This window comes from Pithys albifrons, chromosome 10, assembly GCF_047495875.1.
Source record: "Pithys albifrons albifrons isolate INPA30051 chromosome 10, PitAlb_v1, whole genome shotgun sequence".
In the NCBI taxonomy this organism is placed as follows: domain Eukaryota; kingdom Metazoa; phylum Chordata; class Aves; order Passeriformes; family Thamnophilidae; genus Pithys; species Pithys albifrons.
Window position 1 is genome coordinate 27,651,329 of NC_092467.1, and position 27,930 is coordinate 27,679,258.

Sequence of the window (27,930 nt, forward strand, 5' to 3'; positions counted from 1 at the left end):
CTTTCCCCTGGAGTCAGGAAGAGCTTACATGTGCTGATCCCTTTCTCCCCAGCTGTTCCATGAGGACGGAGAGTGCTGGGTTTACGACGAGCCACTGCTGAAACGACTTGCTGCTGCCAGTAAGCACTAAGTGGGTTCCAAAGCCAGAGAACACTCAAGCCTTGGCTTAGCAAAGTTTACATCTGATACCAAGACAGTCATCAGCCATCACGTACGTACCGGTGGGAGAGCCCGACCCCTCCAGCTGCAGTGGTTCCTATCTCAGGGATACTGGACTTACTGATGCAGATAAGCAATTAATAAAGCAGGAAGTGTCTTGGCTGTGCAGCTCCGTGCAGGGACTCGCTATACTGGCCGTGTATCCAGGCTCTGGCCCCGCTCCCGCTGCTCCCCAAGCAGGGAGAGGCTGGCCCGTGGAGCACAGACACTGTATAACCACTGTGAAGGCCACAGCATTGGTATCAGTTGCATAATATTCCTGGGTCCTACATATTTAAAAAGCAAGAAACAAAATGCAAGATGTCATTTAAATCTCGCCGAGTTGGCAGTGTGTAAATATGAGGATTCCTTTGATGGGACAATTTGTTAGAAAATGCTACATAAGTGTTATCTTCCACCTGTATGATAATCAAATCTTTTGGCATTTCAGTGTCTTGCCCAAAATAACTTTGTTATTTTGAGATTCAAATGTAACCATAGATAATTCTACCCAGTGCATCTTAAAGCTTCATAAAATAGATTTTTCAAACTTCTCTTAAGGACTTTTTATTTATTTCATAATAAACCTTTGCAGCAAGACTGGTTTTCAGCTGAGTCATGATAAATTGATTTATGTAAAATGTATTAGTATTACTTTTTTCCACCCACTGGAATAATCCTTGCAGCTCAACCTACTTAAAGCAGTTAACAAACTAGCAAAAGGAGCACAATTTGCAACATCCACAGGAGAATTTTTTCTGGACTCTCCATCCAGCCTTGCCAGCACTTCAGGAACCTTTGCAGTGCTGTGCTTTTGCTTGCAGTTACTAATGGTTAAGTAAGTAGCCAGATGTAGCAATCAAACCACTTCTCTCCAATTACATCTAGTTTTTATTTGATTTTGCCTCATTTTTGTCTAGTCAGACATACAGAAAAACTGAAAAAGCAGTGTGAGATGGAAGCCTGAGGCTCTTCTCCCCCTGCCACCCACTCCCACTGCTCCGGGAGAGCTGTGGATACTTTCCTGAGGAGCTGTTGCTGCTGCAGCACTGCAGGATGATGCACCAGGCAGTGAACACAAAGGCACAGCCCACAGCTCCAGCCAGCTGGAGAGGAGAACGTGGATCCGTGGGGAAGGCATGGCCTAGTCTTAGTGAACTTGGGAGACTGATGAGAGAGGTTGGCTGGAAACGGACTTGAGGAAAAGTTGCTGAATGGGCATCTTCATCCCAGCTACCACTACAGCCCTGGTTTAATAAAAACAGGTTTGTAATGTTTATGTTGCAGAAAGTACCTGTTTTACACAGCAGTGCAGGGCAAGATGACAGTTTTATTTTAATATTTTATGGTAAGGGAGAACATTCAGAGTTGATGTGTAGGCTTTGATGTCCTTGATGGAAGTAACGTCACTCATCAGAGAAGAGGGGGGCAGTAAAGTAAGATGAGGTATTTCACCAGATGAATTCTGTCCTGAGACAGCTGCAACCTCCCCGTCCCCTTCGTGTTTTCCATATCCAATCACCTGGAAAAAGGCAAAAGACAACTTTGGATCTCGTTCAGTGTTCCTCTGCCCTGAAAACTACATCCAGATCCTGAACTGCAATTCAAACAACAGTAATTAGAAAAGTAGAAAATGTGGATAACCAGCACAGTAAAGTTAGATTGGAGATGTTCCCTCCCACACCCTTACTGGGCTCTCTGAAGTTCCCACAGCTTGGCCTTTCAGAAACACTCACATGTACACTGAGCACTTTCCTCTGGTTACTTCTGTGAGCTTGAAACCAGCTGACCAGGTCTGATTTTGTAACAGACTTGAGAGCTTCAACCTGAAACCCACAGGAATGAGGTTTTAGTAGCAATGGTGATTCAAGTAATTTTAAACATAAAAATGGTTTCTCTACAAACTGTGCTATTGCATAAAAGAACCTTTTAAAAGTAACATGTGGTTTTAGAATCACTGTGTCACAGTAGCACAGATCCCATTTATGCTTTATATTTGAAGCTGCTGCAAAAGAACACCTGCTTTTTGTGTTCCATTTGGCATCATTTAACAAGACCACGGACCCACCTCCCGGGCCAGCCTGTCAAACAGGTACTGCTGGGTCACCACTTCATTCCAGTTCCTGTCCACTTCTTCTCCAAGGTGGGAGTCTTCACATTCCTTCACTTTTATCAAAGCTGTAACCTGCATTGAGAAAAAACCTTTTGGAACAAACTGTTTGGTCTAAAACTACTTAATTTGTCATCACATTGACTGCAGTTGGAAGAAAAGCCAAATAACATTAACAAGGTAGTTCATTAGTTTCAAACTTAACTGTAAATGGCCAGAGAATGAATGTTTAGAGAACAGAGAAAGAGGCAGGATTTACAAGCGAGGCCTTTGTTCAGAAAACCACCAGAGATCTGTAACTGAATCTTGCAGTTCAAAGAAGAGCTTTTCAAGATGAAATTTTACCTGGGTGTTAAAAGCCTCTTCAGTTAAATCATTGATTTTCTCTTCAAAGCAAGAAAGAAACTCCTCTATTTTCCCGTCAACCAATTCAGAACTGAAAGAGAGTTAAATAATTAAATCAGGCAGGAAGAAGGAAAAAAAAGCCAAAACAATCCCAGGGAGTAAAGTAGCAGAACAGCCCCCAAAAGGTGGGGGGAAGCTTGGGACAGGTTCTCTTCCCCTGTCTCCTGAAAAGCTCAGACAACCTGGTGTTCAGTTTTCCCCAGTATGAGGGAATAAAGCCAGTGCTGACTTTCAGCTGTACTAAGCACTGTTCAAACAGGGACTTAGGTAAGCAGGGAGCCAGAGGAGCCACTGCCACACTGCTGTTGGGGACCACCCTGTGGCACCCCCAGCTGCAGCTCGGAGCCCGGCATGTACTTGTGCTCCACTGGATTGGGACCAAAAGAAAATCAACGTGATGGATCCTGGGGTTTCTGACACATTAAAACCTTCCCCAATGACACAGCTCTCCATAGTGGAAGTGCCATCCCAATGTAAAATTAAGAGGCAGGAGTACTCTGTGCTAATTAAACTGTCCCTGAAACAGGATTATTTTTCACATTGCACACTTTTCAAATAACTCTTCACCTCTGGTAGTCAAAGACTTATAATTCACCCCAGCTTTGAACAAAACCATAATAGTGCTGTGTCTGCTGAAAGTGAGCTACAAGAACAGCAAGGCAGGATTTATGGGATTGGAGCTGCTGGCAGGATGGCTTCCGGGGGAAGGGCAGTGGGATATTTCACTTAGTCCTGGGATTACTTTTCCCTATTCAAGTCAGGACTGCTGCAATTTTAAGAAGCTTAAAGCTACTGCTTTATTCAGGTATTGCGTTTGAGTCAGGATGTTTTAACTGTCAGCAGTGTCCCCTCTGACATTCCCTCTGGGCTCTGAACTAACTCCCCTCATAGAATGAAATAAACCCTCCATGGCCTGAAACAGGTGTGAACTCTGAAATGAGAGCAGGTGCTCAGGTGACTCCCAGGGCTGGGAGTGCTCATGAACATTCATTACACAGCACTTACTTGTATTTAGTTGCCTGGGTTGCTACTGTGACGGAGAAGCCAAGAATTCCAGAAGTGTTCCTGCAGGTGGGGTACACGTGGTAGCTAAAAAAAAGGACAAAACAATAAACTCATTCCACAGGCACAATTAACTTTTCATTTACAGGACAACTTAAAATAATGCTGGTACTTTTGACAGAAAAATCTCAAATGTAACTTTTCTGCATCACTGCACTAGACTGTTTTCCCATCTTTAGGAAATCCTTTTAAGCTTGGCAGAGTATCTGTGTTCCTGCAAACTAATTCAACCACAGTGACAGACCTATAGCTGTGAAAAGCCTGTTCCAGTTTCCTGAGGCAGCAGGAGAGACTGCTCTGCTCCACAGAGCCACTGTGAAAACAGCCCTGGGAAGGGGAAGCCAACGGTGGAAGTGGAAGGAACAACTTTGTGCTGAGTAATTCCAAGTTAACACACTGGTAATAGATGGAATTCTTACAGGAACCAAAAGCAACTTGGCTTGCAGCTTGTCCTGATGGATGCTCTTGGTTTTGAGGTGTTTATGTTGCTGTTTGCATTACAGTAATTCAGGAATTAGCCACTGTGCAGGAAGGCTTTCCAGAGTAAAAATCAAATCCTACGGAACAGCAAAAGCAGGAGTGTAGGAGGAGGTGCAGGGGCATTCCTGCCCAGTGAACTCACCCGAGGGTCTGCTTGGTCCTCAGGAAGTCAAAGCAAGGCTCCTCCATGTGCATCTGAAATGGCACAAAGTGTCACAGCACAAGTGACACTCCCCTGCAGCCCCTCGTGGGCTCCACATGGAAAACGGAGCACAAGTGCTGCCTGTGCAGCCACAATCACTGCAGCAAGAGGGTCAGTCTGGTGGGTATGTAGCTCAGGGAACAGTCCCTTCACTGCAGCCCTTGGGGGACCCCCAACCCAAACACTCAGAGTTCAGGCAGAGGCACCAGGAGGTACACACAGTCCCCTTGGGAACATTTTGCCCTGTGGCCTTGGCTCCAAGCACTGTTTTCAGGGAAGAGTTAGAAGACACAAACACTAACTTACCACTAGCAGCTCCATAAGGGTGTATTCCCTCAGGTTCCTGGCACCTGACTAGAAGGAGAATGAGGAATTTAGGGTGATTTCATGGAATGAAATGCCATAATTCAGGCCAAGGTGACAGCTGTGGCAGATACCTCAGCCTGAACTGCGGCATTGAGTGACAATTCACAGCAGGGACAGATGGGAAGGTCTGGTTTTCCACTGAGCCTCAGGAGACAGGGGAAGGGCCCAGCCCATGAGATCAGAGGTGGGGACACCAAGAAATCACAAGGGCACTGACTCAGCTACAGGCACTGGCATGGCCTGGAGGGGAAGGGCCAGTTTGAGGGAACCCCATACAGTGTTAGAGCCCAGCTGGGCTCAGCCTCAGGGGAAAGGGCCTGGGCTCACAAGGTGTAAATCCCTGTAAATCCAGAGACTGCTACCAGAGGGAACAGGCCAGAACAGCCCAAGCACACCTTACCTGGTAATAGACTGTCACCTCAGAGTTGGCATCGCCTTTGTTGAGAGTTTTCACCTTACAGAGCAGGTGGGTGTTTGGCAGATCCACCACCCGGAACTGGACAGGGCAGGGGTGGGCCAGGGGAGTGAACTGGAGCTTTCTGAGGGGAGACAAACAGCAAAGCTTCAAATACCCCCTCACATCTGGGCCAACCCCAGTGTCACACCAACATACTTCCACATTTGGCCTGACCTGATTTTCCCCTTCCCCAAAGCAGAACTCTTGTCTGCTTCAACTGCCATGATCAACCTCCTACAAATCCTGGAGGGAAGAAGGGAATTTCTGCATCCCTCCCACTCTGGACTTGCCCTCCTCCAGAAAAGAACCTTAACTGGATGCTGGTTTACACATAAGCAATTCAAAAGTCAAGGGATACTCACTCAACAACATAATTCAGAAAATCCTTTGCTTCCTAGGGGAGAAAGCAAAAACATAAGTTGTTTATTTAGAAGAGAATTATTACCCCAACTCACAACCTCACACCCCAGTGCAGCACTTGAGAGTGTGACCCCCATGCACAGAACAGCTGAGGTCTGTCATGCCACCTCCATCCCTGTCCCCTCGCCTTGTCCCAAGTCCCTCCAGACTGCTCTGCACCAAACTGCAGACAAAGAGCCTCCACACTCCTTTTTGCACTGGAACTTCACAGAAGGAAAAGGCATGAGCCAAAGAAATAGCACCAGCCATTCCAACAGCAAAAGGTGGACACAGGAGGGGATAAAGCCTGTCTCATGCATGAACCTGGAGCTCTGGAAGGAAACAGTACAAGACTCTGAACTCTCAAAGGACATTAACACTTTAAACAGTTAAAGGACAAACACCTCCAGCTGGCACAAATTACAAATGCAGGTTTCTCAGCCATGCCACACACAGGCACACAATGACACTGGACACAGGGAGCTGTTTATAAAACCTGACAGGACAATGTGTGCCCCAGCCCCAGGGTAGAAACCTTCACTGAATACTGCAGGGAAAGACTGAAGCTGACTGGAGCTCAGTGAGGTTTGACCAAGCCATGCAGGCAATCCAATTTCCAGGATAAATGTGCTTTGAGGGAAGCCTCCTCCTGCAGCACCACTACAGGAATTTCTCAATATCAAATATATCAATACACCAAACAACATAAAAAATGGTGGCAACAGGAGAAACAGATTACAGGCATGTATCTACTACATTTTTCCCCCTGCACAGTTTAAATCCAAATTCCTGGAAACTTCAAGCTGAAAACTATGGACAGTCCATTGGCCCATGCATAAGGGCACTCCTGAGGTGCTCGAGGTGAAGCTGCCCTGTCCCCACAAGACTCCAGGCTGCCAGTACAGAAGCAGCAACCAGCTGTGGGGTGAGGTGAGTGTGGTAAGGCACATTTTAAGCACCACAGAGAGCACACCAGCTGCCCAGGCTGCACTTACTCTGCTTGTGAAGTTCCCTTGCACAAGACCCTCCACAAAGAGCTGTGACTTGAAGGCCCTGACGAAGTTGGAGAGAGACTCAATGGAGAGGCCGTTCATGAGTGTCTGATACTTGTCGATCATGGACCACCGGCCGTGCTCCAGGATCAGCAGCCGCACATCCCTGCAGGCACCAAGGACAGACCCACGGGCATCAATAGCTGCTTGGGGTCAGAGATCCCACCTCTGATTCAGGGTTGTACTGGAAACAGGGACAGGGTCCCCAGGAGCCCATGGGCTCACTGTGCCAGCCCTCAGCACCCACTTCAGAACAGTGACCACGCTTCTTGCAGAGCAGCTGGAGCTACCAGGCAACCCTGCAACAAGCTCTGCAAGCACAGAGCAGGATCCCTGAGCCCTTCAGCTCAACCTCAACACTTGCTGTGCAGCCACTGTTTGGCCTCCCCCAGAACTCACTTGGCCAGAGTCTCAGGTTTGATGAGGATGTTGAAGTACGTTTTCTTCAGCTGTTCTGTTATCATTTCAAAAACTGCTGGAGTAAAGCTGAAGTCAGACAAGTAATCAATGATGAGCTGAAATAGAAGCTGTAAAAGAAAGAGTTTCAAGTTGAGGGGGTTTGTGTTTTGTTTTGTTTTTTTATAAGTACCAGTTTCAACCTAATCCCATGTAGTAACATAAAATCATCATCATGCAATGTTACTAAAACTTGGCTGTAATAATGCCAAGGTCATGGGTTCAATCCCCCATGTGGGCCACTTGACTTAAGAGATGGACTCAATGATCCTTGTGGGTCCCTTCCAACTCAGAATAGTCTGTGATTCTGTGAAAGCACATTCCTCAGTTCTGCCAGATGTTCTTCACTAAACAATTCTATCCCAAATGACAGTTTCAGAAGGACAGCATTTTTACACAGTGAATAAGCTCAATATCCCAAATCAATAGTAGTTTCCACATTCTATTGGAACAAACATAGCCTGGAACTCAAACATTTCTGTATTTGATATTCCAGTTTTTCTTTTGGCAGCTGCCCAGCACAGTGACACCACAACAGAGGCACATTCAGGATTAAAAAACAGAATATTCAGACCCTGCTATTTGCATATTTGGCTTTTTCTATTAAATCTCACATTAACAGATCTGACAGACAAGTGACAGTCTTATTAAAGCTCCAATCAAGCTATTGCAATGAAAGTTGGTGGTTGTGTCCTCAGCCACTATGTCCTCTCTGTGCCTACCAGGTTTACCTGCCCAGCATTTAGGGAATGGGAACAGGGAGCCTCCAATACTCTTAGCAAGCCAACAAAGAAAATCTGCACCTAAAATGAGTGTGTCCAGAAGCCAGATCTCCAAAGTCAAATTGTAAACAAAACCTGTTTTCAGACACTTCTCAGACTGTGCAGCCACAGCTTACAGATGAGAAGCTCTAACACTCTCTATGGACATGGGAGACTCAAAGGCCTTTTTACAGGAGAAGCTGTTAAAAGTGTTAATGGAGATACAGTCATTAATTAAAGGAAGATTTCTCTTAAGTAGGGTCAGTAATTTGAGCTTGTGTAAGTGACTAGAACTACAAATTTATACACATAAGCACAAGAAAAAGCAGCACATTTGCTGCATTACCCTGTATCTGAACAGACACAAATGTTACTATTTAAACATTCAAAGGTCTAGCTGCTAGGAGAAAAAGCACACACATTGCAAAGAAGAAGGAACAGAAGTATCGAGGAGATGAGCAGAACTCACAGGTAGTTTGTGGTTGAAGCCTTTCACTCGGATCACTAAGCCATATTCCCCAGCCACCAGCTTGTATTCCAGCTGAGCCACGTCTGCTTCATAGGCTGGTTCACCAAGGTTGTGGGAAAGGATGTTGACAAATGTATCAAACAAAACTAAGCTGGAGGGAGAAAAGGGCACAGCGTTAGAAAGGAAAAAAGGAATAAAGTTAAAAAGATAAAAGTCAAGCCCAATGAGTTTGGTGGTACATACTGTGAGTTCTCCAACAAAAATGGATACTTGAGTAAAACGAGATTCAAAAAGATGTTTTCAACAAAACCAGAAACACAGAATGCAGGTTTCCCTTTGTCCAGAAAGCACATGGCACTACTTAAATGTAGCTGGACATTTGGCTGTTCTTTGCAATGTACAAGATTCCAGCTTCACAGGATTTAAGATTTCAAGGTAGGAATGCACATTGTAACGTGCTCAAAACATTGAATAAGCACAAAAAATGAAATTATTGCACTTTGTGTAAAGGAATAGGGAATGGATGGACCCAGTAAAGCTGAAGACTTGAATAATGAGATGATTTTTTATGTCTCAAGATAAAAAAATAAGAATCTAGAGCAAATCAGGCTACAAAATGTGGAAATTGCATCCCTGCTTCCAGGTTTTTGCTATTGCCTGGATTCCAATTCAAAGTTCAAACTAACAAAGTCCCATAAAAACAGATTTATAAAGGCTTTCCCAAAAACATGAGTTGTGCAGGTCTTGGCAGGCTTATCACAAAAGGACTATGAAATTGTTTCCAAATGGCAATGCCAGCCCAAGCCCATCAAACTGCAGGTAAACCACAAGGAAAGTGTAAGAACATGAGAAAAGGACACCTTATTCTATTCCTGCTTAAAATTAATGTCTCTTCATGGTTTTTCACTAGGTATGGTAATTTAGTTACTCTGCAAGATAAGCATAAATAACACAATCCTCACTTCTCTGCAGACTGCTGTATCAGTGGAGAGATCAGATGGAATCGAACATAACCTGGTGTGGAAAAAGAAACTTCAATGAGCAGTTGTATAGAAAGTGACAGTTTCCTAAAGTCAAATGCATTTCCATCATGTTGTACTCTGGTGACAATTTGAAAATGAAAATGGTCATTCAGCTATCTGACTTTTTTTTCTTATGTTAAGTCATCATTAAACATCTTCCCTTTCTCACTCCAAAAATCTTCACTTAAAAATACCAATCATTGGAAGGCAAAGCTGTGCTTTGCAGAACACAAACTCACATGGCAGGACCAACAGAAATGGAAAAAGCTCCACAAAGCTTCTGTTAGAGACACTAAAAATTTTGACATTCTGCTTGAAAGCAGCAATATATTCTCCACATTTGTCTCAGATCCAGGCTATATTTTTATATTATATTTATTTTAATGTGTTTCTTCCTTCTCAAGCCCTTGTCTCAGTATCATATTCTGTCTGCACAACCCTGCCCACAGTCAGACATTCAGAAGTCAGTGCATTTCAGCAATTCCCTTCTTCAGCCTGAGGTATCAGCAGGGTTTCTTCGTTGCAGGTAGTTTACCTGCTTCTCTTTTATTGTAGCTAATAAACATATCAAAAGGACCAGGGAGAGCTGACAGCAAGCACTTAGTTTAAATGGTGAGCATTACCACAGGTTATTTGCCTTCAAATAAATTCCAGCTGCTAAAAACAGGGACTTGCTAGTCTGAAAGCCCTCAGGCATTTACCTTTTGGGATTTTGAATTTATTATCCTTCCTGTACCAGAGACAGCCTTGCTGTGTGCTCAGTGTTTTGACTGGATATTCTGTCTCAGGGCAGTCAGCAACTTTCAAAGCAAAGTCGGTGGCTAAAAAAAAGGAAAACCAAATTCAAGTGGGTTAGTGTGTTTCACAGACACAACCAGGCTACATGCAACAACGTCTTCAAAATCATCAAAAATAACATTTCCTCTCAGCCAGTTTTCTAAATTATTTCTGATAATGCTTTCCTATTCCACCTGCTTTCCAGTTCCACACCAGAATGGTGGCTCAGAAGCAGTGAGGAGTGGTGATACTGCATTCCATCCAGGACACAAGGTCTGCCTTCCATTTCATTTGGTTTTGGCAACAAAGTCAGATGGGTATTTGGACGCTTTCAAAACCAGCAGGATTTAGCAAATAAAATTGCTCTTCTGAGGTATCCACAGCTCTGTGTTAACTCTCCCTTTGTGAGGCCTGATATTATGGATATACGATCTCTTAAGTTTATACCTTAGAAAAATTCAGTTCTCAAGCTTATAAATAAAAGAATATTCGGTAAAATCCAGGAGAACAGAGTGCTCATGTTTATTTAGTTTGCAAAACCAGGCTGATGTTCAGATGGAGACTAAGATTGTTTGTAAACCACAGCAAATTCTAAAATAAATTACTGGGGGTGATTTCACTCGCGCTCAGGTGCCTTACCTATGTATTTGTTTTCTTCTGGAAGGTGTAAATCCTGATTTAACTCAAAGTCACTGGCCCATAAATCACTCCAGTACTTGTCAATATCTATTAAAAACATGAAATGTGTTCAGTTCAACAAGCAGGCAATGCCACCCTATTTCCTCAGGCAGTCATCTCATCTCTTTGCTGTCTCTGTGAAGATTTGCAGTATGATGGGAGTTTCTAAATGTCACCTGGCTCATCATGACTCTTTCTAAATCCATTCCTACAAGACCTTCTGGTGCAGGACTGAGGCAGTCCTGTTAAAAAGCAAACCAAGCCTGCCTGCACTAGTAATCCAGCTCCCACCACCCCCTGGGCCTCACTGCTGGTGTGCTTTCCCCTGTTCAGGGCCTGAATGGCAGCCAAGGGGAGGGCTGGGAGGGCTCACTGGGACCTCCTAAAACAACTGTAAGGGAGTGGGAATCAGCTGTCACCAAACAAAGAACAATCACTGAGTAGCAGAGAGTATTTGACTAATGGTGAGCTCAGCAAAGCACTGAGGATACACCCCCCTGCTTCCATGCACTTGTATTCTATGTTGTCACCCTTTTACTGTCTCTACTGCCTGACGCAGGCACTGCCTGAGTTTCTGCTGCTGTTTTACCTTCCATGCTGTACTGTGTCCCAAACCACTTCTCCCTCAGGTGACACTGGCCTTCGTTGGCAGCAGACAGCAGAATCAGGTTGGCTCTCTGAGGGCTGAGCTGCTCCAGGGCAGCAGCAATGACCTGAAAGTTCAGGAGAATACTGCAGTTCTAATGCAGCTCTGGCTCTGCCTGACCCAACAGAGACTTCTCAGTCAGAACATAGGAAGAACAAGACATACCAACTTTACAAAAAAGGAGATTTGCTTTCTGAATACAAGAAGTGTTTCAATTAATTCAGAACCTGTGCCTGCACTATGCTTAATTACAAATGCCTGTATACATCCCTGTATTAAAGAGTATGCCCGTATTATTCTTACATCAAAACACATAATCAGAGTTCAAAGCATGTTTACCTCAGGCTTGTATTCAAATAAGAGCTGGTCTCCTGTCAGAAAATCCTCCTTCTGAAACAACTGCATGTTCTCACAAAGGCTTTCCACGTAGTCAACAGGATCTGTCTGTAAGCAAATAAATAAAGCTATTTGTCACATAATTAGAAAACCAAACTATCAATTTTGTGTTCTGACAAGAGCCTGATTAGTCAGGTATGCTGAGCATAAGCTGGACGCCATGCTTGTTATGGCATTTAGTTTCACCTATTAAATTAAATATATTCCATAACCGTATCTAATGCTCTGTCTCCTCTGAGAATCCTGAAGTATCAGAGGCGTCATCTTTGTGAGAAAACCCCTGATTATGCAGTTTACAGTCATGAAATCTACTAGGTTAGAGAGCAGCAGAATGCACTCTTTGCCTCCAGGGAACACAAGCAGAGTCCTGCAATTCGAGATGTAAAGTGATCTGGAGCCTGGAAAGTGCAAAGCAAGGAATTGCTGCTGCTGCTGCTGCTGCTGCTGCACGAGTATCTCTGATTCTGCTCCTGCCCCAAGTTCCCTGCCACGCTGCACAGTGTGAGGAGGAAGAGGCTCCACTGTTTGGACATGGATTGCACATCACCTTTTAGCAGTGTAAGGCTGCCTGAGGGACCAGGCTGCTCAGGTTCTTGCTGAGTGCTCGGGGGATTTCTGCATCAGGCAGCATCACCCTGCAAACACTGAGGGCAGACAGACCACAGACCGCCTGAAAAGGGGCACTTTGACACGTCTGTGTCTGGCAAACACAGTGTTAAAAATGTCCAAGACTTGCTCAAGATGCTGTACACCTGAGGAGCCATTACACCTCCCCTGGGGCACTGCTTATCCCACACCCATGTCTCTGTGACCAGTATTCTTTAGGACAGCTCGTGCCTTCCTGTTGAACTAAAATGTATTCTCCCGGAAATCAGCAATGCCAAAACAGCTTAAAAAAGTGAAATTAGCAAAAAATGCTGAAAAGCCCCAAACAATTTGCAGGGCACTATTAATGGGCAAGAATTTCACATAGGGCCCAATGACTAAACTGAAAATGAGCCTACCTAGCAGGTAGGGAATGAAAAAGCAACATTTAATTCTGTTAGGGAAAAAGTCACAATATTTCTCAGCCTACGATAGACATTTTTTCAGCAAAATACAGCCTCAATAAGTACACAATCTATTTCTAGTTAAGCAGAACTTTGAAAATGTGTTTCAAAATGGAAACAGAAATCCTTTTCATGGTTTACCTGTGGCAACACAAAACTGGATAAATACCTGTTCCTGGTAGTGAAATTCATTAGCTTCAACCTTCTGTATTTCTTCCCATACTCTGCAAAGAAGGAAGAAGAGAATAAAAGTAGATTTTCTCCATTATTCCACAACATTTATAAAGAATCTGAAGAAAGCCATCTTCTAGGAAAGGGATTAAGGGCAAGTTCAGTGATTCATTCAGGTACCAGACACAGAAGCCAGTACTGAATGTACTTTCCTTCCATCCAAAATGGCCTTTCTCAACTGGCAGAAAGTTCTGCTCTCTTTCAAAGAGGAAGAGACTTAACTACAAAGAGTCAGAATCTGATCCCAAATTAACATAAGGGCTAACACCAGAACACCACAGTCCTGACTTCCCCAGATCTGGCTCAACAAATTTAAAAAACAAACACAAAACTGCACCTAACATCTACACTAGCTCAGCTTACTAACATCAGAAATCAGATCACAGTAAGACAAATTAAAGTACCGAGGAATAAGCATAAACATTTAGAAAGTTCCTTTTCTAAACTTTAAAACTGACATATTTTCCACAAGGACAAGCTTTACTACTGATGTTTTTGCTCCAGTAACTTTTCAAAAAATGCAAACACTCCAAATAACAGACTAATGGAGAAGGACAAAGCCAGAAACATCTGATGCAGTGGCAAACACTTGCCTTTTATCTGGCCCTCTCTTCTGCAGCATCTTCACGTACTGAAATACAACATGGGCCACCTGCAGACAGAAAGGAAGTGATTCATTCTCCCACACATCAGGGAATCAGTGAGAAAAGCAGGTTGCAGCAAACCATACCTCATAAAAGTGCTTGTACCCCTCATCAGTCAAGGTCACAGAGATGCTGAAGATGGAGTAAGTGGAGTTCTGTTCAAATCCTGTCTCTCCATTTCCTCCATATAATGCAAGGGCCCAAAATCTACAGAAGAGTAAAAAGCACTAATTAATTAATCATTTCAGTTTTATTTGAGCTTAGTTACAACTAGCACATCATGGCTTTACTCCAGTGGTTTTCAATCCATTTACACTTCACACAAGATTTTCTAGCACAGGATCGGAGTTTAAGAAAAACAGGGAAAAGCTAAGTTACCTTTTGGAGATCTCAAAGATGAGTCACAGATACTGCTGATCTACAGATCACAGACAAAAACCTACTTACTTTTCACTTGGGTCTATCATTAGCTTACAGAATATCACTACAAAACACTCATCCAGAAGGCTGCTATTACATCTATAGAAAATACATATACACAAAATAGAGCTTATCTACACTTTAATGATAGCAAAGCATTTAAAACCATGCTCAAAAATACCTACTTTTTCCTAAGGAAAGAAAGAACACTGCCTTTGCCTTCATGTCCCACCAGCCAGGAAATGTAATGAAGAGGCTTCACCCTAAAAGAAAGTTTGAAGAAGATTAGAAGCCAGGAGGTAACACATTTCACAGAATGAATTCAAATCACCAGGCTAATGACTAAAATATATACTGTCTCTTTTTTCATGGCAAGTTTTGCATTTTCAGGCAGCAGAAGGATAATAAGCTAAAACTGTGGGAGTTCAGAACATAATGACTGATCTGAGTCAGTGAGAAATGACATTAAAATCAGCTATGAACAAAATCCACTCTGTTAAAGGGACAATATCTGCATCGGTTTGATTCATTTTCAAAAGCCCCCCCTGGCTGAACCAAAATAATCTGTTACACAAGTAAATGAGATTCTTTGGTTTACTGGGAAAGTCAGTAACTTATTCACAGCATAAACACAGTAAAATGCAGCACCAGCATACCTGTAATACTGTTCTTGTGGGGGAAGTGCCCAAGTGATGGTCAATGAATGAACTTTCCTGATTGGAACAACTAAACACAAATAAATGGATTGAATATAAATATACACAATTAGACAGAGTTAATAAATTTTACATAATGCAGAAAGAATAGTTAAAAGTTACTCAAAGTCACATAGAATTATTCTACAAAGTATCTGGATCACCCAGAGAAAATGTGAAGTCAGGTATTGAAAACATTTCAATCCATTCACTCACCTCTGTAAAGCTTGTGAAATTCTGGTGTGTCGAAAGGCTGAGTCAGGTGGTCAAAGCTGGGTTTGGGTAAACCACTTAAAAGCAAAATTGAAGTGTGATGTTACTGGCAAGGATTCCAGGCTGCAGTGAATACTCAAAGACATAAGCACCCAGCTCTGACAGGACACCAGAGAACCCCAAACTGGCCCTCAGCCAAGGCTGCAGCCCAGGACACCCCCAGCAGTGCAGGCAGCCTGGCCTCGCCTGCACCGCCCACAGCAGAGTCAGCACCCAACATCTGGGTGCCACACCAACACCTCCCCTTCCTTCTGCACAAGGCAGCGAGAGCAAAAAGCTTCCCTTTGTAAAGCCAACTACAGTAAACAGCTTGCTGAGTTCACCCTGGATTCAAGGAATCCTGATGGATTGTCTTGCAGGGAAGGAGGAATGAGGAGAGGGGTGGGCAGGAGAGACAAACGTGTCTCTGTGTGGCACTAGGCTATCACAGGTGCATTTCCAGGCACCACACAAACAAACATCTTGCAAAAGCAGGAAATGGAAGGGGAAAATAAAATGCTTTTCAAATTAGTAAAGCTTTTGCAAAATCCCCTTTTTTTATACAGCACATTGCAGTGAACGTTTTAAAAAAACAGATCAACTAAAAAACAGATCAACTTCTAACCCATTGCCATCCTAAGGAAGGAGCTTAAATTCCAGATATGGTGCTAATTAATTCGGCTTCTAATTATTTTTGACACAAAGCAAAGATAAGCAACATAAAATTATAATGTAGGTTTGCAAGTCTTATCATAAAATCTAAGTATCAGCACATATTAAGCAAACACTGCTTTAAGTTAGCACCACAAAGCTTATAGCCTAAATAAGTGTTAAGCAGAAACAAAGTCTTCCTGGAACAATTAACTCTGGTGTTTAATTTACAAAGTTGCCTTTTTTTAAATAAGAATGTTAATTAACAAATGGTCATTTCCTTAGTGTCTCCAGTAAGGGATTTTTTTTCTAATGTCATTTTAAGAAGAGATAATTTTATCATCTGTAATGACTTTATGCATCAAAAGAATCTTACTTATTTGGGATCTCAGAGAAGATTTCTGTCACCCACTCTTCCAATGTATCCAGTGTTTCTAAAGAGGAGAGAAAAAAAGAAAGATAGAAATGCAATTTCCTGAAGATCTAAGACAAATTATCTTATCTCACCAGTGCAGTTATTTTACAGAGGCTGCAAGTCAGTGTATTTGAAAACTGCAAAGTTCTAAATTATAAACTTCAAAGCTGTTGGTTTGAGCCAGTTCTTAATATTCACTGAGCTGTATCTGTGGTCATAGTTCTGGGTTTGTATGTAGTGCTTAAATCCCAGGCTGATACAACTGGGATTTAAAGTTCAGTAGCATCTGGAGTGACTGTGAAAAGGAATTATTGTCTTAGGGATCTACAAAATCACCAGCACTTGCAACTCATTCCATCATTCTCCAGATCATACACAGCAGTTTCCCACTCAGCTGCAGTCCTGCAGTGCCAAGGATTCTGATTCCTTCTCCCCGTGCTCTTTTCTACGTGAATTGAGTCATTAACCAGAAATTTAAGGCTTTTTAAAATAAAAACTTGGAAATTGCTTGTTTAAGCAAGCATTCTGAATTCCCAACCTGATGCTGCATATGGTCAACAAGAGCAATAAATAGGCTGGATGGAGTAGGGGGAGGATTCACGGTTTGTTTTAACAGAGACAGAAATACAAAGTTGACCTGAGTGGTTACCAGTTACCCCCACTTTCCTTCCAATCACCAGAAGAAACACTACAGTCCATCACTAGGTTAATGATTATTCAGTGCCCCAAGTAGTTTGCTGTCTAGACAGAAAAAAAAAGCAAAGGAGAAGAAAAGAAATACTTCCACTATTATTACAATCTCCATTTTACAGATGGAAATTGCAATCAGATTTAGCATTCAACAAAACTCCTCCTTAAGCACAAACCTAACTTGAGCAACCTCTAAAGAATTTGTTTCCTCTACGCTCAGCAGAAAAAAAAACAGGTCTGAAGTTCTTTTCTGAAATGAAACTCAAATCCATTTGCACACAATTTTTCAGTCCATGGGGAAAAAAATAGACTCTTTCTTCCTCCCATAGACACAAAACAACTGGGAGACTCAGTCTCAGATCACTTGCTGTGGAGGTTCCCCGTTGATGCCAGAGAAATCAGGAGCATTAATTCCTTTAATTGATCTGACTCTTAATTGCTACAAGATTATTTTTGAAATGTTATCTTGGAGATTTTACCTTCTGTGTTAATATGGAACTATTCAACAGCTCCAGTTAAACGATTCTCAAGAAGTGGCAGGATGACAGTAACTCAGCACAATTGCTCAAGTCTTGTTTCACTTGGAAACCACGCTAAAATCTACATATAAATACCCTCTGCAGGCCTGGACAATCCACTAGAATGGCTTGGGCTACAGCTGAACTGGTTCCAAAAGCACTACACCAACAGCAGCAAGGAGGCTGTTCTTAAGGAGCAACTGAGGTTACCTCTAGACTGGACAACTAAGGTCATGTAGTGAGCAGAGTAATGGCGCTGCCAGAATTCCCTCAGTCTGGTGTAGGTGTCGATACTATTCCTTCTGGGCTCGTGTTTGAGTGTATCTGCATTACCTGGAAACATTCAAAGGTAGGTAGTTAGTTTTCCACACAGTGTCAAGACCAGACATGCCAAGAATTTCTATCTGTCCCTAAGTCGTGGTAAAGCACAATAAAAATACCTAACAAAAGGCTGGAGTTAACGGGATGTTGATGGAAGTTTAGTATGTTCCAATTTCTGGTTCTTACTATAATGCCAGTTGATATTTCTATGCCAAGGAAGGGCAGAGTCCTCCTGCATTACCAGATCACCCACATGGGGCACAGCTCGCTGTGTGTTGCCAGCTGTTCCCTCAACAATGGAACTTGCAGAACAGCAGAGGGGAAAAGAGGGGGAATTATGATGTTCAGTGTATGTCACTATAGAAATTTATAAAAATGAGCTACATTTCAAGGCTGGCCAACTCCAATACCCACCACAAAGCAATTCACACACTCACCAGCACCATAAGGGTGGGAGAGCTGGGACTGTATCGCCCCAGGGAAGGAGGACTATTTTCCTTCTGACTCCCCCATATGGCTGTGAAGGTCACTCTTCTGCCAGTTCAACAGTTAATTAACTCTGTAAAGCCTCCTTAGACACAAATTCAGAAATAATTTATTTTCCCAGGAAATTTTATTGGGGAAAACCAAGCTTAAGCAAGATGGAGATGACTCAGAGAGCAGTACCTTTCTGTTAACAGAAAGTTACATCATTATACACTTCAGGCAACCCAGCTTTAACATCAGCAAAAAGCAGTACAAGAATGAAAAGTATCTTAAAAAGGAGACAGCTGCTTTATTCCCAATCATTTTACTGTAAAATGGGTAATTGCTCAATACATCTGAGCAAGGCTAGTGTTTGCTGTGATAAGATAGTTCATGTTAGTACATCTAACCACTCAAATGTTTAAGTGGTTAAAAGTTTAAATATAATCACCACTTCATACCAGAAATTCAGGACTTACCCCAAAAAAATTTCTTCATAGGATGTCCAGGCCTGGCAAGACTCCCAAATAACATCTCCTTTCTGTTTGTATCAGAGGGCCTTGCTAGCTGATACTCTGTTAAAGAATTTGTAGTGACATGTATCAAGATTTGAGGTCATGTTCCCACAAAACGAGGCAAAAAAATTGAGAGCTGAGCAAGAACGTTTCCAAAAATGCAGTTCTACAATCAGTTTACACTGACCTAAATATGGGACTCTGCCAAAATCAAGAATTCCCGCTCCTGAACTGCATTCTCCTGGTTTTGCTGGTAATAAGAAACATGCAGAGCTAATTGTTTAGGCTGGGTTATCCTGCAGGCAGTTTGGGGAGCTGACACCACTCCCTGGGCAGCAGATCACCAGTGTCAGTGCAGGGAAGGACAGGCTTTCCACCAGGAAGGTGTAAATTGGCTTAAGCTGTAGAAGAACCACACCTTAACTCAAAGGCAGGTCCTTGTTTACACTGACACAACTCAAAGACCAAATTGGCTATTTTTCCTTGCCAGAAGACAGATGAAGATGATGATTTATTCCAACAAATATTTGAACCAGTTGGTATATCTGCCAATAACACTTTTTTTTCTAAACCAGAAAGTCCTATACTGTGGAAGCATTCATCACATTTTAGCAAATCAACACTCCACTCCCTTCTATGCCCAGTTTATTTCCTCCTGGGAAGCACTTCTGTTGTTATTCAGGCACTAGAGTAAGGAAGTAGGTAAAATTACCTCAGCTTATCATATTAACTCCACATAGGACTGCAGAGAGCACACAGGCCATGCTGGAGCTAAAGGCATGTTGTTCACTGAAGAGCATCCACTTGCTCGTGTAACTGCCCTGCCAGTCACTGCCAAACCACTTCAAATTATTAATTTCTAGTTCAAGAAATGAGAGGGTAAACTGTCACAGTGATGGCACTACATGCAGTCTTTCTCCTCTAACAGGCACTGATGTCCACGAAACTTCAGCTGCAGAGTTTAAAAATCTCTCTGGCAAGGTAGGTGGACTTGACTGAAGTGCTCAGAAGGACAGTCCAATATGGAAACCAGTAAATAGTGTTAGAATCTAGGTTTGGCTTTAAAAAGATGGGCTGAACAAACAGGAAAAGATTCTCTTACTTACCACTGTCTACAGCCTCGACTTCTCGATCTATTGCATCTCTGATCATCAGTGGGTGAATAAAGAATTGTGCCCACCTAAGGAACAGAAAAATTCATATACTTTTCTTCACTGTCTATTAGACTAGGAAAAAAAATCACCAGTTAAATCCAGCATCTACTATTTTGGTTTTTAAAGTTGCTTGTCTTACAAATTATGTAATTCTTGACTATACTGCCTTAAAGAACGATGGAAGCCTGTTTTGTGATGCCATCAAAAACCAAAGGGCAAGGTTTCCACGCTCCATAGACTGGGACTGACTTGTTTGGATACAGCAGGACATGACACTAATGGGTGCAGGATTATCTGCCTTCACATCCTGAGAATGATCACACCAGATCACACAAGGGATCCACCTAGTCTGGTTCCTGGCTCTAACAGGAACCAGTCAGATGCTTCAGAGGAAACCATCAGTTGTTCACCAGGAAAAATGTGACCACAGGGAAAGTTTCTTCCTAACTGCAGGCAACAAACTGTCCTGAAACACAAGCTTTTATATCCACCACAGTTTTATTACCCACTACTGTATCTACCATCCAGATGCATCTATTCTGTATCCACAGAGAGCAGAGCAATGGAAAGGGGCAGATCTGCAGTGCAAGGAGACTCTGCAGAAGGCTGACAAAGAACCTAATATTTCTATTTGATTTGTTGAGGTTTTTAAATGATGGTTGAAGCAAAAGTTAAAAGGAATACATTGCTGAGTGAGTTCTACAGCTACAAGACCCATTACACTGAAGACAACTAAAAGGTGATGTCTTTCAGTTTCTTTAGATCCACAAGTGCTTGAAGGAGCAGAAATCATCCTCAGCACCCATTTATCTCCTTTGTATAAGAAGCTGTTCTACAGAACTTCTAATTTCTGTGTTTCCTCTTCCCTAAGTGAGCTGCTGTGGCAGATTGCAATCCTATTTTTTCATCTTTCACACTTCCAAACATCTAAAAAGCTGGACTAATCTGCAAATGGAAGCTAATTCTGGCCTGCTAATGTAGAATTTAAATAATACTTGGTAAAATGTGCAAACACTTGAAGTTGAGGTCATTGCAGGAATGTTTTTAGATCAAAGTAAATTTGCAGTGGACTCTACTCTCCTCCTGAGATAATTTATGGCATCAAGAATACTCAGCTCTGCCCCCATGAATGAGTAATTCCTCTCACTGAAGGAAAGCATGCCAACTGGTGGAGCTCTGTTGTCCCAGCATATCCCAGAGCACAGAAGAGCAAGTTAAACACTTTCTGACAAAAGCTACATAGAGCAGTGAACACCACCCTGGTTTGGGTTAAATGTCTCCTTTTGAGGCACACATTGTACCACTACTTTAAAGGCTCCCGTCCCACCCATCCGGATGGATTACACTGGGAAACAAACTAACAAAACCTGAAAAAACAGTAACTTAAATCAGGACAGACATTTTCAGGGATAAGTCACCGGGATTCTGGGAGCACTTCCCCTCTGATCAGTTGTCACCTTGCATAACAGTTCTTATGTCATCAATGCTGCCAGTTGGAAGGTACCAAAAGAATCAAAAAGCTGCATGCATTAAACTTACACATGGATCCCACGTAATCCCACAGCGTCTGCACCAGCACTACCTCAAAAAAACAGCAACACACCCAGTGGGAAGTAACATTTCCATATATTCAGTATCACTGTGGTAGTGCAGGTACCTATGGATGTTCAGCAACAGCCTTGATTACCCCAAAATGAAGAACTGAACAGGTACACCTAAGCTCCTGAGGCACATACAAACATTAATTAACACCCAATCACCATTTATATAAAGTTACCTATCCAGGCCTTCCTTGAAGTACTTCCTCTGCACATCAAACTGGAAGATTGTCCGCTCACAGTCGGTCGAGGCGTTGTCCCCACCCCCGTGTTTCTTCAGGAACACATCGAACCCGTTCTCATCTGGGTACTTCAAACTGCCCATGAAAACCACTGCAACAAAAAAAACAGCACCATTACCAAGATGACATTAATTGGCTATTCCCAGTCGCAGCTAATAAGCAACCCCTCCTCAGCACAGTGTCACCTACAACTGACCCACAGCTCACATGCAGAGGGCATCGCCTCAATACCAACAGCCTGTGTGATCTGCCCAGGACCCCCTGTGGTTCTGCCTCTAGCAGTGCCAGCCTGGGCATGCCTGGCCTCAGAAAGGCAAGGACAGCATTTGGAGACACATCTGGACAGAAACTTCAGGTGATTTCTGTGCCCATACTACTAATGCATCACCCTTCACTAGGGAGATACAGCTTTGTAGCTCCAGCCTGCTTTATAAAGCCACAGGTAACATGCTTCCCCTCAATTTAATGATAAAAAATAATGTTGATTTAAGCTAATGCATGGCTTGCCAAAGGGTATGGGACATTTTCTCCCATATTAAGAGTTTCTCACTAAGTAAAATAAATTCTCAAATAGCCACAATAGGAAATTATACTAAAATACTACAGACATCCTGAGCTACACAGCATTCATTATGCACTAAATCTGGAGAAGATAAAATAGGAGCAGATACATACTATGTTCCAGGAAGTGTGCTAATCCAGGCAGATCTTCAGGATCAGAGAAGCTGCCAACAGCAACACAGAGGGCTGCTGCAGACTAGAGAAAATACAACATCTCAGTAAAAGCTGCTTCAAGAAACACTTCAGGAAAATGACAGAAGCATAAGATGCATCAGTCAGGACAGGCACAATAAAAAGGTCTAGCCTGAATGCCTAATCTCAAGGCTTCAGACCTCAGGAAAGCTCACTATGTATTTTTACAACCTACAGCTTACAGTACATACCTGCTTTTCTGAATAGACTCTCTTTCTTGTCTCTTCTTTTTCAGCCAGCTCTTCTAATTCACTGTCATCAGAACCACCGAAATCCTCGTTATCTCCATCTCCATTACTGTCCTCACTCTCATCCTCCTCATCACAGTCCTCATCATCAAAACCTTCTCTACCATCTTCGATCTCAGCTCCAGAATCATCATATTCATCACTTCCCTCTTCAGATTCCTCATTATCATTGTCCTCTTCCTCCTCTGGGGCACCATCCAAGTAATTAAAATCCGAAATCAAAAGTGCACGTAAGCCATTTTGCAGTTCGATATACCTGAAAGAATAATTATTTATAATGAATATGTTAATTTCCTAAATCTGAATTTTCAGAAACACGAAAATGTCATCATTTTCTGTGCTCTTCAACTGAGAGTGATTTCCTAATGAAAATCTCACAGTAGCTATGACTGAGACCAGTATTCTGTTATTCAACAGCTGTAAGGATAAGAAGCAGTTCCATAACGTAGCAGAAGCTCTTCCCCCCATAAGGTCAAGCATACTGATTTTGGCTTTTTCTTTCTTTGTGAAACATTTAAGCTACTAGTACTCACTTCATGTACTCAGAACAGCCAAAGACAAACTTCAACAGTCTGTTACTCTTGTCAGCCCCTTAGAAACAGGTATTATATGGCAGAATGAAGATCTTAGTCTTTGTCTCTAAGTAGGCCCAAGAGACTTCATTTGATTTGATCAATGTTTTGTTTCAAATGGGGTCCACAGACACAGCAGGTTTGTGTTAGAAAGGAAAGAGTTCCTCTGCAGGATCCATAAAACAAGTCACAGGGGGTTGGCTGGGTTACTATGAAGAAGCAATGAAGAGAGTTCTCTGTGTATGTTTACACAGAATTTTTTATATATGTATGTGCACATATATAAATAAAACCCCACAAGCCCTCTATGCAGCACCGTTCGACAACTCTTCCCACTGAGCACAGCAAGCACCAATGCTCTGCAGCACAAGAGCCCTCAGCAGTATTCACTTCCCACCAGATCTGGAACAGACAGTCACAACATGTCAAATTAACCAGAGCATGCCCCCCAGGAGTTTGCACTGGCTGGTACACCAGATGCAGAAAGGAAGGAATGCTGGATCCAGAAAATACCTCACCCATCCTATGAACTAGTGTGATATAGACAAGTGGTACCTGATCTAGAAAAAAAACAAACAAACAAAAAAACAACTAGAATAAAACAAATCCATGGTCATATTCCATAGTTGCAGAAAAATCTGAGTAACAAAGCAGAAAATCACAGAACACTTTGTTTTGAAAGGGGCCTTTTGAGGTCATCTAGTCCAGCCCCCAAGTTTATATCAGATCAGAACACTGCTCTTGGACTAACTCTATGAAAAAAAGGTAATGAACAAATGTTTAATATTTATGTTAAGCCTATGAATCACGACCAGTCATCCAAGGGGAAGTGGCAGCCCCTGCTCGAGGCCAGCACAAACACACCCAGCTTGCTGCAGGACTGCTGAGCAGGACCAACGTGCTCCAATCCAAAGCACAAGTGCATTCTGGCTCCCTCAAACCTCAGCAGAGTGTGCAACTTGCAGAGGTGCTCTGACCAAATGCAGGGGGCACAGATAGTACAGATCCATGCTAATGTCTGGGAATAAAGTTAATCCTCTATACAGGCCAGAAGCATTTGCTAACCATTGTCATTATGTACATATGTCACACTTGTGAACATACAAAGGGTCCTAAAATATACACACTGTACACTTGGGTGCTTCAGTCTCTGGGTAGTTCAGAGCCAGAGCCCCACACAGTGACAAGCCAACGTGGCTGCAGCATCTTCCAGCACAACCAGCATCTCCTTCTCCTCCACAACTCTCCTCCTCAGGTTCTCCCATGGAGAACATCACCCTCCCAGGGATCAGTCACAGAAAGCAGAGAACAGAATGGGGCTATTCTTCCAGAGGAACAGGGTGACATAAAGCTGTTTAGCCAGATGTATTCAGTAGCTCTTTTTGATCCTTTCCACATACCCCCTTTAATTATCCTAATTTGGCATTACTCATGTGGAGGCTCGTGGGTGGTGCACACAGGACAGAAAGCACCCAGCAGCAAGGACAGGACTGAGCCAGAGCCACGCTGCCCATGGGGGCTCTCGGGTTTCGCTCCAGGACAATCTAGAACAGTTTAGGTCATACTCACTAAAGGCACCACTGACATAGGTGTTCTTTACTTTTTCCATGCTTCAGTCCAATGGAAAAGGACAAATGTAACCAATACATAAGTACCCATTAGTATGCAAAATGCAGTACAGAAAATGCAATCACATAATGTAGAAACAGAAGCAAGTACAGTCCAACTGCTTTTTTGAAGGACTAGACAGGCATTGATGCAAATAAAGCTTAAATATAAAATAAAATTCAAATTCTTCACAATACTGTTTAAACACCCTGGGTAAGTTTAAACAGGATTGTTCTCACAATGCTTTTTCTTACATTAATGACAAATGTTTGTAAGTTAAGATTGAAATACATACCAGTGTATGGTAAACACTGAGAAATGCTGTAATTTCCCAAATTACAAGCAATATGAGCCCATGAAATTCCATATATGGATGAATTTAAATAAAACATACACTTTTGGTAAACATAATTACCCAAACTGAGCAAACCCAACTTCAATTATGACAATTATTTTGTCTCAACAAACTCACTTCTGAAAATACATCCTCCAATCTGTCAGAGCTCTTTTGGTTTTGTGATCACTCTATCTCAGAAGGTAAAACATGGAATTTTTTAGTAAGTTAAGGCTGATGTCAGTAGATAGACACATTAAGCCCACTGTGACTGGACTGCAGCATCCATCATCACTGCTGAGTGAACAGACTGTGTTTGCATCATCACAGGTACACTTGGCATCCAGGCACACTGAGCTTCTTCTTCCTAAGGGCAATGTTTGTGTCTGTGCTGTGCAAGGCTCACTCCCCACACATGGAAATCAGTCTGAAAAATCCTGTTAAGAATACAGTAAGATTTCTGGAAAATTTCTGTATCAGTTTATTTTACAAGCAAACACACTCTCCAATTCTCTCTGTGCAGAGGTTATTCCTGAGCCTCCAGATAGCAGTGACAGCCTTCAATGGATTTCCCAAGCTTCACCCACCAGTGTGCTGTCCCAGGTAGCCAAGGCAGAAGTTCCCTAAGCTGACAGCATCTGTAGCTGTGAGCTTTGCAGGCAGACAGCCTGCCACAAAGTAGCACGAGTAAGAATGCCACCAGGAGAGGCAGGCAGCTACCCAGAGGAAGCAGCAAGGAAGTAGGGCAAGAAGGGAGGGAGCAAGTTTCTCCCTAAGCCAATGGGCACAGTCCTCGTCAGGCAGCCAGCAGGGAATTTCACTGTCAACCAATGTCACTGCAAATCTAAAACTCAGTTCCACGCTCAGGCAGCAGATTCTCCACTGGCTGCACAAATTAGGCATCATGAAAAGTAAAGATAAAAAAGAAAAAGCTCTAATAAAGGCTGGATCACCTTCTGCCTAACAAGAAGAAGTTATCAGAGTGTCCCTTCAGGAATAAACTGCCTTACAGTAGCCAGAGAGTCTTTGCTCAGGGAAGGTGATCTTTTCTGTCACTTTCAGGGACATTAATCAGAAATAATCAAATAAAAACACAAGCAAAACGACAGCCTAAAAGCACTTTGCCTCAACTCAGTGACATACCTGTGTTAAAACTTGGAAACTCATCTAAACCAGGAAGAGTTTGAGAGACCTTTAAAGTTGGGATCTGCTCTGAAATACTTCAACGGCACTTTGCCTAACGCTTTCGGCGAGGGGCTGCCCGCCCGAGGCACAATTAATTGGGAATCGCTGTGCCTGGCGATGCCCCAGCCCTGCAGAGGTGCCGATGGCCCCGGCCCGGCCAGCCCCGGCCCCGCTCCCGCACGGCCCATCCCGGCACGGACACACCCGCGAACCCGCAGCCTCCGCCTGTGGCACCGGGGCCCCCAACCCCCCGGGCCCGGCCCACCGAGCCCCGTCCTCCCCTCCCGCCCTCACCGGTACTGCTTGGGGTCACTGGGGGACTTGACGATGTCGGGGTCGCCGAGGTTGTGTCCGGGGCCGCCCGCGCCGCGCTCCTCCTCCTCGGCCCCATGAGGTGAGCGGCCCCCGGCGTCGCGGCCGCCCTCCGCGGCCTGCTGCTGCCCCACGGCCAGCTCCGGGCTGCCGAAGCCGCAGGTCGCCTTGTTTCTGCCGGGCATGGCGGCGGCGCCGCAGCCCCAAAGCGGCCGCACAACGGCCCGAACCGGGCGCGCTCCCGGCGGGCGCGCTCCCGCCGCCCGCCCGCGGCCAGCCCCGGCCGCCGCCCGCCCGCTGCGAGCGAGCGCGGCCGCCAAACTGCGCACGCGCATGGCCGATGGGCGGGTACGCGCCTGCCCGGCGTGAGGGCGTGCGGAAAACCGTAAAAGAGGAGGGGGAGAGGAGTGGGGGGAAGAGCGGCTTCGTTCGGGAACCGGACACAGCGTGCAGAGAAACCGGAGCGATGAGGGGAAGACTGGAAGGTGGAGGGAGATCGCGGGGATCGCGCGCTGCGCCGCCGCGTTCCCACATGTAGGTCCGCCCGCGGGCTGAGCTGTGGCCCCTGCTCTCGCGTTGGAATAGTCCAACAGCCGGCCGATGGCAGCCGGCCTCCTGTCACTGCCTTCACCGGCTGGTCCAGCACGCTGTCGCTCACCTTGCTCGGCCAATGAGCTGGCGCTGGCGCGGGGCGGGGCTGGGCGGGAGTGTCGCGCTCAGAGTGCTCCGGGAACGGGTGCGCGGGGTGTGCGCTGGTGTGTCCCGAGCGGCCTGCGCGTCCCCGGGGTGTGTAATGGTGTGTGCTGGTGTGTCCCGAGCGGCCTGCGGGTCCCCGGGGTGTGTAATGGTGTGTGCTGGTGTGTCCCGAGCGGCCTGTGGGTCCCCGGTGTGTGTGTGCCGGTGTGTCCCGAGCGGCCTGCGGGTCCCCGGGGTGTGTGCTGGTGTGTGCCGGTGTGTCCCGAGCGGCCTGCGGGTCCCCGGGGTGTGTGCTGGTGTGTCCTGACCGGCTCCGTGCCCGCGGCTGCTCCGCCGCAAACACGCTCTGCTCTTGCCGTGGCCGCTTCAACAGGTCTCAGCCTTTTCCCATTTCACACTGGATGCGTGCCTGATACCTCAGTGCTT

The 27,930-nt window shown here is 44.2% G+C and overlaps 2 protein-coding genes across 5 annotated transcripts in view; one reads left to right on the plus strand and one right to left on the minus strand.

The window, feature by feature from the left end:
* Positions 1 to 798, plus strand: part of OSBPL9 (oxysterol binding protein like 9) — a 59,212-nt gene extending 58,414 nt beyond the window's left edge. For 3 of the 4 annotated variants that reach the window (XM_071565482.1, XM_071565483.1, XM_071565484.1), the window contains one exon: positions 53 to 798. In XM_071565482.1, the coding sequence (XP_071421583.1) occupies positions 53 to 130 (78 nt within the window). In that variant the 3' untranslated portion in view covers positions 131 to 798. The remainder of the gene's footprint in view (positions 1 to 52) is intronic. The other variant, XR_011698662.1, reaches the window with a different exon arrangement.
* On the minus strand, positions 750 to 27,145 carry NRDC (nardilysin convertase). Its single transcript, XM_071565481.1, has 31 exons — positions 26,791 to 27,145; positions 22,741 to 23,053; positions 22,472 to 22,553; positions 21,734 to 21,887; positions 19,909 to 19,982; positions 18,767 to 18,862; positions 17,712 to 17,834; positions 16,255 to 16,312; positions 15,192 to 15,265; positions 14,937 to 15,006; positions 14,466 to 14,543; positions 13,947 to 14,067; positions 13,810 to 13,868; positions 13,155 to 13,209; positions 11,880 to 11,984; positions 11,484 to 11,607; positions 10,856 to 10,942; positions 10,141 to 10,260; positions 9,380 to 9,431; positions 8,418 to 8,568; positions 7,131 to 7,258; positions 6,675 to 6,837; positions 5,643 to 5,674; positions 5,224 to 5,362; positions 4,764 to 4,811; positions 4,398 to 4,450; positions 3,719 to 3,802; positions 2,654 to 2,744; positions 2,267 to 2,383; positions 1,935 to 2,024; positions 750 to 1,720 (listed from the first exon to the last, which is right to left on the minus strand). The coding sequence occupies exons 1-31, from the start codon at positions 27,141 to 27,143 to the stop codon at positions 1,529 to 1,531; spliced, it is 3,486 nt and encodes a 1,161-aa protein (XP_071421582.1). The 5' UTR covers positions 27,144 to 27,145; the 3' UTR covers positions 750 to 1,528.
* Positions 27,146 to 27,930: the final 785 nt, after the last annotated feature.

What these genes read in the sequence shown, in the direction of transcription:
- NRDC (XM_071565481.1), bottom strand. Translation starts at nt 27,143, where the DNA reads ATGCGCGTGCGCAGTTTGGCGGCCGCGCTCGCTCGCAGCGGGCGGGCG. An exon ending in AATTTCACTACCAGGAACAG is followed by an intron (nt 11,985 to 13,154) that starts GTATTTATCCAG and finishes ATTTGCTTACAG; the next exon opens with ACAGATCCTGTTGACTACGT. An exon ending in GGAAAGTGCTCAGTGTACAT is followed by an intron (nt 1,721 to 1,934) that starts GTGAGTGTTTCT and finishes GCCTTTTTCCAG; the next exon opens with GTGATTGGATATGGAAAACA.